At 44.3% G+C, this 13,123-nt stretch overlaps 1 protein-coding gene across 7 annotated transcripts in view; it reads right to left on the reverse strand.

Moving 5' to 3' along the window:
* The window catches only part of WDFY2 (WD repeat and FYVE domain containing 2), a 178,886-nt gene that overhangs the window by 22,127 nt on the left and 143,636 nt on the right, over nucleotides 1-13,123 (reverse strand). For all 7 annotated transcript variants that reach the window (XM_042908923.1, XM_042908724.1, XM_042908787.1 and 4 more), the window contains one exon: nucleotides 1,646-1,772. In XM_042908923.1, coding sequence (XP_042764857.1) covers nucleotides 1,646-1,772 — 127 coding nt within the window. The remainder of the gene's footprint in view (nucleotides 1-1,645; nucleotides 1,773-13,123) is intronic.

Genomic DNA, 13,123 nt, shown 5'->3' on the forward strand with positions numbered 1-13,123 from the left:
GAATACCTATTAGCCCAGGTTCCATTTTTCTGGGACTGAGAGACTGTATCTCAACTTCATAGCTTTTCCTTTCTTACCAAACTCTAGGCGCAAGTTTTCCAGAACAGTTTGCACGAGGGCACTCGGCACCCAGTGACGCTGGTGTTGAGCACTGTCATACTTTGCCGCCCTGAGGATGGGTCATGCAAGATTGCCTGCAGTCTTTATTAACCACGGTGCAAAAATGAAACTAGTTATGAGTTCATCTGAGTGAGACCAACAAATATTACTGCTCTTCATCCAAAACTGGCATTTTATTTCTCTGAGACAGCCTGAGGTGGCAGAATTACCTGGCAGAGTGGATAATAACTGAGCGTTACTAAACAGGACTGTTTGCCTTCTCCTTTTCTTCACTTACACGGATGATGTCAACTCCTTTCATATGATACTGATGTCTGTCCCCTTGCCATGGAGATAAGCAAAAGGGAACGATTCCTCTTAATGAGCTGATGACGAGGTCCGAGTGGCCCCACAAGCCAGACATGGCCCCAGACAATGGGTCTGTTCTCAAATGTGGGAAAGGAGGCCTAATAAGTAGCTCTCTAAGACTAAATTCTAACACTGAAATAATGACTTGTGCAGGGGCCTTCTAAAATTCAATCAGTAATAATCCCAACTGCAAAATTTAACTACTTAGGGGAACATTTTAAAACGAGTGCTTCCGGGCAGATTTACAAAAAGAGCTAATGTTGGCTAACACCAGTCAGTTCCTGGGAGCCCCACTAACATTTGTTTACGGATGTCTAGAGTTGCTGCTAACATCACTGTGGAAACTTTCCAAGTTAAAAACAATTCAGACGAGCTTAGAGCTTTGAAGCAAATCTACGGTTCTTTTCCGCACACGGCCAGTATGTGCCCCCGGGGCCTGTGGGCAGCCATCAGAGTGTGGTCTGAGGGCCACCAGGAGAGCTGCCTGGGAGGCTGCGAACAACAGAGGTGCCTCAGCTCCACATTGGTGACCGGAATCTCCAAAGACAGGGGCCAGGAATCTGCATCAAAAAAAATTCCTTAGTGGCTCTCAGCACACGGCAAAGAGTCTGCTCCAAGGAAACGCAAAGCTGCCTTTGCTTTTCCTCTCGGCCCGTGAAATCGTTCCTCAAGGAAGAAGAGGGCCTGATAGGAATCAAAGCGAGTCTTCAATAAATATGTGGTGAAGTACAAAATCTATTGTGTAAGAATATTATCTCTCCCCTCTTCCTCAAGCTGCCGGGAGTCCTGGCACCACATCTGAACTCAATTACAGAAATTCTGTAGGCCTCCATGGCTTCTATTTTTAAGCTTTTTTTCCTCTCTCTCTCTCTAATTTTTACTCTTAGGTCTCCCTGGTTCTCACTTTTACCTTTATTTGTTTGCTGCCATTATTTTATTTCACTGTTTTTGTAGGCACTGTCAAGTCCTCTATGGAATTAAACAAGGTGACATGTAAATAAATAAACATACTTAGATGATTTACACATACAATTCAAAGTGGCCATTAGTTGAGTGCCTGCTGGGTTCCTTCCCATGCGAAGATCCTGCCACAGAGACTGAAGCACACGCCTTTGTTCTAGGCTTTCAGAAGGGAATCTTTTCTCAGAGTTTTTAGTAAAAGCACCAGCAGCCTTACTTGTGTCCTTGGAGCTCGATGGCTGTTCCTTTCCTCCCGCCGATGTCCCACATGATAACGGAGTGATCGGAGCTGCCGGAGAACAACACTCGCTGGACGGGGTCCCAACAGAGAGCGGTCACCCCACCTGAGAGAACAGACACAGCGGGACATTCGTCACCCGGCAACAACAGCATTCACCAATAAATGTGAATGCAAAGGCGTTAGGATCTAGCGTAGTTCTTCTGCTTAGAGAACACACAAGTAAGTCCCCGAAGAGAAGAAAACGGACTCCCAGAATAAAAGTCCTGCCCTTTCAGCATTTTTCCCCAAAACTTAATATACCATAAAATCAATTATATAAAAACCAAAGGAAATGAAAAAGGCAATTAATTGACAGACAATAAACGTAATTCGAAGAATGGAAAATATCACACTACTTGGAAGTATTAACCATATTTCCTTAACTTCTGTCTACCTCCCACCCTGACAATAACAGATGAGAAGTAAATGGAGTTTTCAATAGCTTAGTTGGATTCTTTACTCTTTTTAAAAAAATTTTTTTAATATTTATTTTCAAGAGAGCGAGACAGAACGTGAGCAGGGGAGGGGCAGACAGAGAGAGGGAGACACAGAATCGGAAGCAGGCTCCAGGCTCTGAGCTGTCGGCACAGAGCCTGACGCGGGGCTCGAACCACAAACCGTGAGAACATGACCCGAGCCAAAGTCAGACGCCCAACCGACTGAGCCACCCTGGAGCCCCAGATTCTTCATTCTTCAGCACAGATATAATTAGATGACAACATCGGAATTTAAAATTTATTTCCTCTCTTTGGGAATTTAAATTTACAGATTTGGGGCACATCATGTACATCCCTAAGGGTCAATTTCCTCGACTGTAAATGGGGATAATGGGGTTACGTCTGAACATCTGCATGCAACTAATGATAATATCAACCTGGCCATTACCTACTTCATAGGTTGTGGTGATAATGAGGTTGGATCCGTTACATAGGACCCCTCAGTAAACTGTAGTGTGAGGTACACACACGCTGATTATTAGCATTACTCTACCGGTGCGGCAATGAAATACTATGACAGATCTTTCTCTGGCAGTCCCCTTATAAATCAAACTCCTGCATGATGAGAACAATATTAACCTTTTCCACATAATATGGGCACAAAGCCTACAAACACTTAAGAATGTGAGAAATACTCATTTTTTTACATTATTGGAAAATATTATATTCTGAAAAGAACAGAAAATACCATCTTGTTTCTTAAAATCTGCCTTTTTCTTATTTAGATTATCAATTTGTTCTAACAAAGTGCTGCACTTTAAAAGCTTTTAGGAAAGTTTCTTTCACATAACATTCTCAGAAGGTTGCTGTTGTTGTTTTTTTCTCCCCAAGATCAAAAGGGAAAAAAAAAATCCCACTATTCTGGCTTATGCTTAATAGCTTCTCCCTATACCTGTGTAACATTCTGCTGGTACCTATTCCTGCCCACGAAGGAGTAAACACCCCAACCCACCAGTGTACCTGCAGGGGGCCCCCCCCGACACTCCCATCTCCTCCCCCACAGCCACATAACAGCTCGGAGCACGGGGCCAGCAGCAGACAGGCTCTGGGGTTGTCTCTTGAATGAATGAAGGAGCAGATGAATGAAAACACATGAATCTTTTTTTCATCCACCATCCTTGTTACTTGGAACTCCTCTACCAGACTTACTGACCCTTCAAAGTTAAATATTGCTTCTCCTTTTATATAACTCCTCTTGGCTTCCTGCTGTTGAACTCCATGCTTACAGCAGTCCCTCCTTGTCCATGGTTTCACTTCCCGGGGTTTCAGGTACCCGTGGACAACTGTGGTCCGGAAGTAGATGATCGTTCTTCTGCGGGACCCTCAGATGGTGAGCGGTAGCCTAACGCTATGCCATCCATCTCACGTGATCTCACTGCAAAGGCATCTGATCATCTCACCTCGTCACAGGAAGAAGGGGGAAGCACAGTACAAGATGTTTTCAGAGGCAGGCCACGTTCGCGTAACTTTCATTACAGTGTATGTAAACACGGTATATCTAGGGTTCAGTGGTATCTGTAGTTTCAGGCATCCACTGCGGGGTCTTGGAACTTGTCCCCCGCAGATTTGGGGGGGGCTGCACTGTACTTTTTAAATTTAACCATGCTTCAGTAATTTCAGGATATTCCATCCTGCAAAACATGTTATTTATTCCCACACGGTACCCAATGGCTTACTTTGTTAAATACCTGTGGCAGAGTCAGCTAATCGTCCACCTAGATCCATACTTCCCCTTCCATATATGGAGTGCTCCCTGGAAAGCCGCTGTCCTGCAGGGACCGCATTTACGGGGCCCTCTTGCATCTAGGGGGCATGTGACCAGTTCTCAGCAACTGAATCCAGAAAGTAATCTGCATTCCTTCTAGACCGGAGCAGTCCCTTTTTCACTTTCTCCTCGTACTTCCTCCTCGAGGACTCCAAGACCCCAGGGCATGGAGAAACTACATTCTAGAAGGAGCCAGAGTCCCTGAATCACCACATGGAATAGAGCTGTAAATCCAAACCAGACTGAACCAGAATGAACAAAAACAACCGCACTGAGTTGTCACAAGAGTGACAAACTTCTGCTACACGAAGCCACTGGAATGTTAGAAATTATTTGTTAGAGCCTTTTTTTTTTTTTTTTTTTTTTAAGTAGGCTTCAAACCCAGCATGGAGCCCAATGTGGGGCTTGAACTAATAACCCTGAGATCAAGACCTGAGCTAAGATCAAGAGTCAGATGCTCAACCAACTGAGCTACCCAGGTGCCTAGCAATAGGTATTATAATGCCATATACTTACTGGGATATGTAATAAGGCTGGCCCAAGAGGAAGGTGAGAGTCACCAAAAGCTTCATAAATCAGGCAAATAAAAAGAAGTTACTACCTTAGGCTGTTAATCTTGATGCCTTATGTTTCACCAGAATTGGAGAAGACCTCGGGTGGGGAACTATTCCATCAGCCTCCAAAGCAATCCACTATAAACTCTAAATTGTTTTTTTCCAAAGATACCTAAAGTCTAAGCACTTCTCGCCACCTCTAATACTACCATCCTTGCATAAGAGCCACTATCAAAATTCTTTCCTAGAAAATTAAAAAGCATGACACATATTTTGTTGGAAAGCCTTCGGGGGAAAAAGACACTCTCATATATCACTGATGAGAACGCAAACCAGTACAATGGGGAAGGCCGTATCCAACAAGCCATACCTGTGCTTAGCTTTTACTCTCACTTTCAGGAGTTTATCGTGAAGATATTGTCCCCATCCCCGCCAAGTAATACATAGATACATATGCACAAGGAGAATGCTCATATAAGAGAGTGGGTGAATTAACTATGGTACATCCACACAGTATTACGCAGCTATGAGAAAGAACGAACAGGATCATCTACGTGGATAGAAAGTGATTTCCAGGATACACTGTAGAGTGTAAAAGGCAACGTGCCAAAGAACAGCTATATTGCACTACCTTTCATCTAAGAAAAAAGGGGAAATAAATGAATGAGATGTGTTAACTTCAGCAGGTGCTTGGGCACGGCCATGGAGAAGGGGTGAAGCAGACTGGCACTTTCCTGAGTGTACTTTTTGTTTGGTTCTGGGTTTTGGAATCATATTGTTTCACATACTCAAAAATAAGTAAATAAAATTAACAAGGAGTGTGTTGGCAGGACAGGGTGTGGACCCCAAATAGAATATAAACAGGAACAAGTGAACCTAACTGTATTACAAATGAATGATACAATAACCACACTAAAGGCGGGAGGGGGCGAGCCGACAAAAGTAACTTTGGAAAACAGTAATTTGACTACACAGTCGAAGGCAAAATATAAGATCTGTACACAAATACAGTACTTTAGTTAGTAGGTTTGTACATGAGTTATAGGTTAGCAATTCTGAACCTATTCTGTACTTTAGGATTGAACAGGTAAATACATCGAGGATAATGAGAGTTGACTTTCTCACTCATAATAGGAGTTACAGTTGGGGGGAGGTTAGAATAAACTCTTTGGTGTTAGAATGGAATTGGAAGTATCCATATAACATCACATAAAAGTTACAGAAATCCTTACAGATGTGTGAGTGCACACATATTTTCTAGCTCTGTCGATTGAGGGCCCAGAAGCAATGATCCCTCCACCCTGTCATTAACAGTGAGCACGCATGGCACCCTGAGTTTGGCTTCTAGAAGTATCCCCTCATACTATCTATTCTTCAATGAAAGAAACGAGGCTGTATGAATGTTAATTCTAGGGCTGAGGCAGGTAGTATACAACATGAGTCAGAAATATCAAGACGTGGTTATCAAAAAGCAAAGGGACAGGTCAAAAGGTCAGAAACACCACCGTGAAGAAGCCAGTGTTCCACTGGTCAAATCTGGGACAATGTGAACAAGAAAATAAATCAATGGTGGTAATGAATCCTCACACACAGAAATAATTAAGAACTCGTGAGCCCATACTGGTATAAACAATTTAAAAAATAAATAAATAAATAAATGGGGGAGAAATGAAAGCTTTTCCTTACCATAAAATTCCAACCAAAAAGTGTCGAAGAGAAAAGGACTAGAAAAAGCACAATCTAGCAAGCACCACAGTCATGACTGTTTCTGGTAAGAGTCATCAGTGGATAGTAAAATTACTGGGCAGAAACATGATGAGAAATAGTATTTACACGGCTTCAAAATATTTCCTCCTAAAATACTTATGAATTACAAAGGGTGACTACGGTGGGGAAACTTGGCACGCACTACCTTAGCCAAATGATCAAAGTTAACATCAGCAGAAACAGGACAAATCAACATCATGCGCCTCTTGATACGATCCACTGTGAAGGACATAACATCACTTCCATGGTATACACATAAAAAATGCATAACCTGAATTTAACCAAGAGGAAACATCAAATGGAGGGACATTCTACAAGGGAGGGACATTCTGGCTAGAATGCCAAGAATGACCGCAAGAATGCCAAGGTCATGACAGAAAAAGGAAGACTCAGAACTGTGCCGTGTTCAAGGAAACTAAAGAGACATTATAAGGAAATGCAGCATGTGGTCCTGATCAGACTGTGAACCAGGAAAAGGCAATTAGTGGGATAACTGGAGAGATGTGAGTAAGGCCTGTAGATTAGGGAACAGGACTCTGTCAACGTTAACTTCCTGATTTTGGTATCTGTGCTGTAGTTTTCAAAGATGTTAACGTCCGTGGAATCTGGGTGAAGGATGTACAGAACTCTCTGCACTATTCTGCAGCTTCTTTAAAGTCTGAAATTATTTCCAAACGAAAAGTTAAAATAAAAAAGCCCCAAACTATAAAACTGTGTGAACAGCCTCCTACGCAGGTTCCTCGCTTCTACTCCTGTTTCTGTAGTCTGCTCTCCACACAGCAGCTGAAGCGACCACCGAAGAACACAAAGCAGATTATGACACCCCTTGCTCTAATCCCTCCAATGGTTCCCCATCCCGCTCAGAGTAAAATGCAAAGTTCCTCTCCATGGCCTTTCAAGACCCTGTGCGATCTAGCTCCTGCCCCTACTGTGAAGCTTCCCCCGCATCCCCCCACCGCCTCTGCTCTAATCACGCTGGATGCCCCTTCATCATGCTAGGTTCATTCCCACTTCTAGCTCTTTGCACTTTGTTGCCTCTGCCTATGATTCTCTTCCTCCAGATTATCACTGGGGCATGCCCTCACTTCACGAAGATCCCTGTTCAGATGCCACCTCTTTACAGAGACCTTCCTTGGCCACTCTTACCACTCTCCTCTCTATGGTTTTATTTTTTTCTTCAGAACACATAGTTATTGTCTACTGCCCCCACAGAATATAAGCTCTTGGAGGGCCAGGGTTTGGCTTGTTCACCACAGTGTCTCTAGGATCTAGAATTCTGTTCAGCTTACGGGAGACACTCAATAAACACAGACAAGTGAGCAAATGATTGAAGTAAGTACATGAATGTTCTTTGCCTTGTTCCTAGCACCTGGAACAGGCATGTGGCATCTCTTTTCCTAGTTGACCAATGCTGTCTGTGGGACAGCCTTTATTCTACTCCTCACATCTTTTAGGTCAGTGAATGCTCATCTCAAGGAGACGCTCTGGAGATGGTCTTACTTGACTGGTTAAGCCACTGGGGACAGAAAAGGGAAAGATGACTAATGTATTTTTTCCTCTCCTTAGTCTGTGTTTGTGTCCCCCCCCTCCCCCCGCCGCCCCAGATTCTTATGTTGTAACCTAATCCTCGATATTCTGAGGTGATTAAGTCATAAGGGTGTAGCCCCCATGACTGAGGTTGGTGCCCTTATGAAAGTGATCCCAGAGAGCTCCTCAGTCCCTCCTGTCACGTGAGCTTATAGTGAGAAAGCAGCCATCTATAAACCAGGAAGTGGTCTCACTAGACATTCAATCAGCCAGTGCCTTGATCTTGGACTTCCCAGTTCCCAGAACAAACATCTGTTGTTTCTAACCCACCCAGCCTATGATAGCCTGTTAGGGCAGCCTGAATAGACTAAGACAACATATTAAGTGGGTAGGTTCTTTAAAGCATCATATCAGATTAAATAATGGTGGGCACTAGTAAAAAGAATAGTTAGAAAGGCTTATTTGACGTAATTAAAGACTTAATTGGGTGGGCTGTTCATCCTGTCAGAATAAACATGGAAAACCTTAAAAAAGGCTTACCATGTGCCAAGTGATGGATCCCTCTCAACTCCCTACCAGTACACACCCACATCTATAAGCACCGCACCATGAGAAGCAGGCCTTCTTTGTTGGTGACTATGGGATGAGGATAGTTTATGGTGAAGCAATAGGAAGTTTAGATGTGGTTAGTGTAAGTGCACAGGCTCTGGAACCAGATCCTAGGCTCAACTCCTATAGGTAAGTGACTTTGGGCAAATTATTTAATGTCTTTGTGCCTCAGAAACCTCATCTGTACAACAGGGATGACAATAATTTTGTTGAGATTAAATGAGTTAATATACACATCAACATACAGAATAGTGCCTAGCACATGGGGAGCGCTCAGTAAGTGTCAGCTATGATTGTAGTGCAGGAGACCCCATCTATACCATCTATGACAGTGTCCTCTGTTTTGTCAGCCTTGAGGCAGTCATCAGCCTGTTCCCAAACTATCCCAGCCATCAGGAGATCAATTCAAGTTTTAAAAACAAGACCAATCTCTAGTTTTTTCCACATTACATCAGGCTGTAAGGGGCCAGAGCCGGGAAGGGGAGTTCCTGGTAACCCAGAGTCAGGAAGAGAAAAATCAACGCCAGGTTCAAGAAAGTCAAAGTCAGGGTATATTTATCAACCCCTAGGGCTCAGAGTATTACACCACCCTTCAGTAAGAGTGGAAAAGATTGAAGAAAAATCTTCAAGACGGGAAGTAGGATGGGACTGGGAGAAAAACAAATTTTGAGGTCCCTCCCAGCTCTACGTACATGTCCTAACAATGGGGTCTCGTGGATGTTGGCTTATAAATTGCAAACCACGATTTCAAACCAGTGCACTCACAGCACTCATTTCAAACCAATGCAACCAGCATCTACTGAGCATCTTCTACACGGCGGATACCACGCTAGGCTCTGAGGATATAATGAAACCAAGGAAGTCTCAGACCCTACTGGACCAACACAAACACAGCAGAAGATGATGGGATTCATTCTGAGAAGAAGGGCATGCGCACTCTGTTTGGTGAAACCATTCTCTCATGGGACCTGTGGCTACTCCTCTGCCTGGAGTGCCCATCAGACCTTTCATCACCCAAGTAAACTCTCTCTTCAAGGTGCAGCTCAGGTGACTTCTGCAGGAAGCCTTCCTCAGCGCTCTCCATCTATGCGAGGTCCCCACCTCTGGGTGTGGTTTCTAGCCCTATACTCACCCACCGCATTGAACCTTGTCAGATTGTAAATCTGTCCCCGCGGTAAATTTTAGGCTCTGTATCTTTGTATTCAAGCATAGTGCGCAGTGCCTGGTACACAGTAGGTGCTTAATAAATGTGTAAGCACCTAGCCGGTTGAATCGGATGGCAGAGAGGAGTGAGAGACAATGAGCAAAACAAGTAAGCCATCACTACAGAGGTGCCCCACAGGGCTTTGGGGTAGGGGTCGGTGGGGAGGCAGCACACTAAGTCACAGCGGGGCACAGAAGGGTGGAGAGGAGAGCTGCTGACCTACTGGACTCTTCCTTCCCAGCAGTCTTCCCAGCAGACAGCTTCCTGACGAACAGTCCTTCCTCCAGATGTGTCCGGCAGCACAGAAAGGCAACGGCTGTGAGCGAGCCTGCCTTCCAGAACAGTGCAGACACGCACCTGTGCGCAGTCCACACCCAGGGCACCTTCCTCACCTTCCATATCTAGGTCGGAGTGCGAGGGCCAGGGGCCACAGCAATTGTGGGTTTCCCGGGTTTATGATATTTGAAATGACAGACATCATTTCGTCTGACTTCGCTTCAGACTCCATCTTTCTGCCCCCTCATTTCATGGTGTGTTTCTCCCTGCCTGTGACCTTCACAATATATGGCTGACAGAGCAATTTCTATCATAAATGAATTTATTCTCAAAAATAAAGGTTTTTGTCATTATAAAATTTATCTATACTATTACATTTTCTCATAAACATAGGTTTTAATGGTTGCATAATACCCCACACAGGGATGTGCCTTATTTCACTTACCATTACATTTTTCTCAACTTTTAACTATTCTAAATTTCGCCAAGCTGAAAATTTTTATTTGTAAAACTTTGTTCATGTTTCTACTGAGTTAGAAGAGATTCCCAAACATGAAACTGGATCAGAGTATCAGCATTTTTAGAAATTTAATACGTGTTACCAAAATGCACAGCCCAGCTAATTTCTAAGAGACTTTTACAACAGATCTTGCAAAAGCTACAGACTACACGGAGTGCTGCAAAGTCAGGGCTGGAAACTGCCAGATCTGTCTTTACGAGTGCGATATGGCACCTCGCCCGGAACGTTCCAGCCTACCCTGCAGGGTGAGGAAGGGGAACAGCCTCCCTGTAACTACACAAGAGCCACCTGAGTCTCCAACCGCAAGGCCTCTTGAATAAAATATCTGACCTTTCACTTACTACATTCTGCAGTTACTCGGGCTGAAGTGAGGGATGTTTCTGTAAAGCTGAACGTGCTCTACCTCTTAGACTATGCTTTTCTCCTGACATCCACAAAAGGACATCGAGCTGTCCCCTTGCCACCACTCCTGGGGTGTCCCTGTCATCAGAATACTCCACCACCCTTCAGCCAGAGTGGAAAAAATGGAAGGAAGATGTTCAGCTCCAAGCACGGTGCTCTCTCCTCAAACTGCTCTAAACTCTAGCACTCCTGTTTCAGCAAATGGCATCACTCTCCACCCAAATGCTCCAGATGGAAACCTGGGAGCCACTCCCACCCCAAATGCCAAGTGCTGCGGACTCCCAATCTCCTAAAACAATCTTGAATCCCTCCTCTTCTCCCCACACCCTCCGCCACCTCCCAGTCCAAACAGGTAGGTGGGACTCCAAGCCTAGCCTTCCTTCCAAATGGTTTTGGCACATCCATTCTCACCCCCACCCAACCACCGCCACTGCTGCCACAGGGATTTGCTAAAACGGAAACCATGCTACCCCCCTGCTTGCTTCATCACTGGTTTCCCACTGCCTGAGAACACTGTCCAAAGTTGTTAATATCACCTGCACGTTCAACCTGTACTCTGCGCCCCCGACTCTCCACACCGCCCATGCGACTCCATACGTTGTTCACACTTTCCCACTCTGGGCTTTGCATGCGCTTCACACACCTGGAGTCTAAAATGGTCTCACACCTGGATGACAACTCTTTCTCCTTATGGTATCATTTATTCATTTTTAAAAATTTTTATTTATTCATTTTTTATTTTTGAGAGAGAGGGGGGCAAGTGAGCAAGGGGCAGAGAAAGAGAGAGAGAGAGAGAGAGAGAGAGAGAGAGAGAGAGAGAACCTGGCTCACCCGGGGCTTGTGTTTCACCCAAAGCAGGGCTCGTGCTCAACCAAGGTAGGGCTCCTGTTCCCCCACTATGGGGCTCATGCTCACCCGATGAGGGGCTCAAGCTCACCTGAAGCGGGATTCGAGCTCACCCAAAGTGGGGTTCGAGCTCACCCAAAGCGGGGCTCAAACTCATGAACCATGAGATCATGACCTGATCCGGAGTCATGCCTAGCGACTGAGCTACCCAGGCGCCCTCCTTATGGATCCTTTAAACACGACTTCCTCGGCAGTCTCCCCTTAGCTCTCTGGATAGGGGGTCCCTCTTGTTATTTACTCCCAATGCAAGTGCTGTGAGTGGCACTGGGGGCTCACAGTACTTGCGGCACTCATAACATCCTGATGGACTACCTGAATTTATCGCTTTAACGACTGGATTCCATGACTAGAGGTTGAATAAGCAAGCATTATTTGTCTGATTCACCCCTATACCCCAGCCCTCATCATGCAGAGAGCTAATAATTTGGCTGACTCGATGAAAATCCGTGTCTGCTGGATGTGGAAGTCTTCACTGTAAACGAAAATCAAGTTTTCAACTTAACGATCTGAACCTGCATGTTGGCACTGAACCATGCCTCTCCATGTTTTCATTATTTTGGTTATAGTTACACTGTTACTTTCAATAATTCCCCTAACAGTTAATAAATTTATTTAACTTATTCAATGTATTTAATTTTTTGTTAAGTAGTATGCTTTGGCAATTTATGTTCGGCCCCTCCTATTTCCAATATGTTCATACTAACCCAAATAATTCTTAGAAGGAAAAGAAAAAAACCGAATTTATTGATACTATGAATTTCCAGTGGTTAAAATCTCATTTTTCCCCTCTGTGTTCAAGTCAGTGTATGACTTTTTGGTAGAAACACATTCTAATTTCTGCATAAATAGCAAAGAACTATGTTACTTGGCACTTACTTCCAGAAATAAAACCAGCAGAGGGAGCAAAGGAACATAAAACTAGTTTCCTAGGTCCCCGCGGATTAGTAAATGCTATGCTGGCCTCCGGGTATGACTATTAGGCCAATTCCATCACTACCCCACATTTTTATATGACTTTCTGTACTACAATACAGAGTGATGGGTGAATGGCTATTACTCTGTATTACAGACCAAAGACGGTCTGCTTCTGAGTTTGGATCTGGACTGATAAGACCCCTGAGATCATTCTTCAATGTATCTGGGTTAATCCTAAAGTCTTTGTTTTGGGGGTGAGGGAATTAGAGATTAACTAATCCATATAAACCCTTTTTTCCAGAGTTGTGTCTGGCTGAGTTTGGGACTTCCCAGGGCCCAGAACGGGCTTACTGCATAGGAAGAGCTCGACAATACGCTTGCATCATCATGGAATCTCTTAGACATCCCTGCTCTGGCTACAAATGAATGAGATGTGCTGTAGCCGGAGTGGACTGACGACTGTCTAGGGATAA

This window comes from Panthera leo, chromosome A1 (assembly GCF_018350215.1).
Source record: "Panthera leo isolate Ple1 chromosome A1, P.leo_Ple1_pat1.1, whole genome shotgun sequence".
Taxonomy (NCBI): Eukaryota; Metazoa; Chordata; class Mammalia; order Carnivora; family Felidae; genus Panthera; species Panthera leo.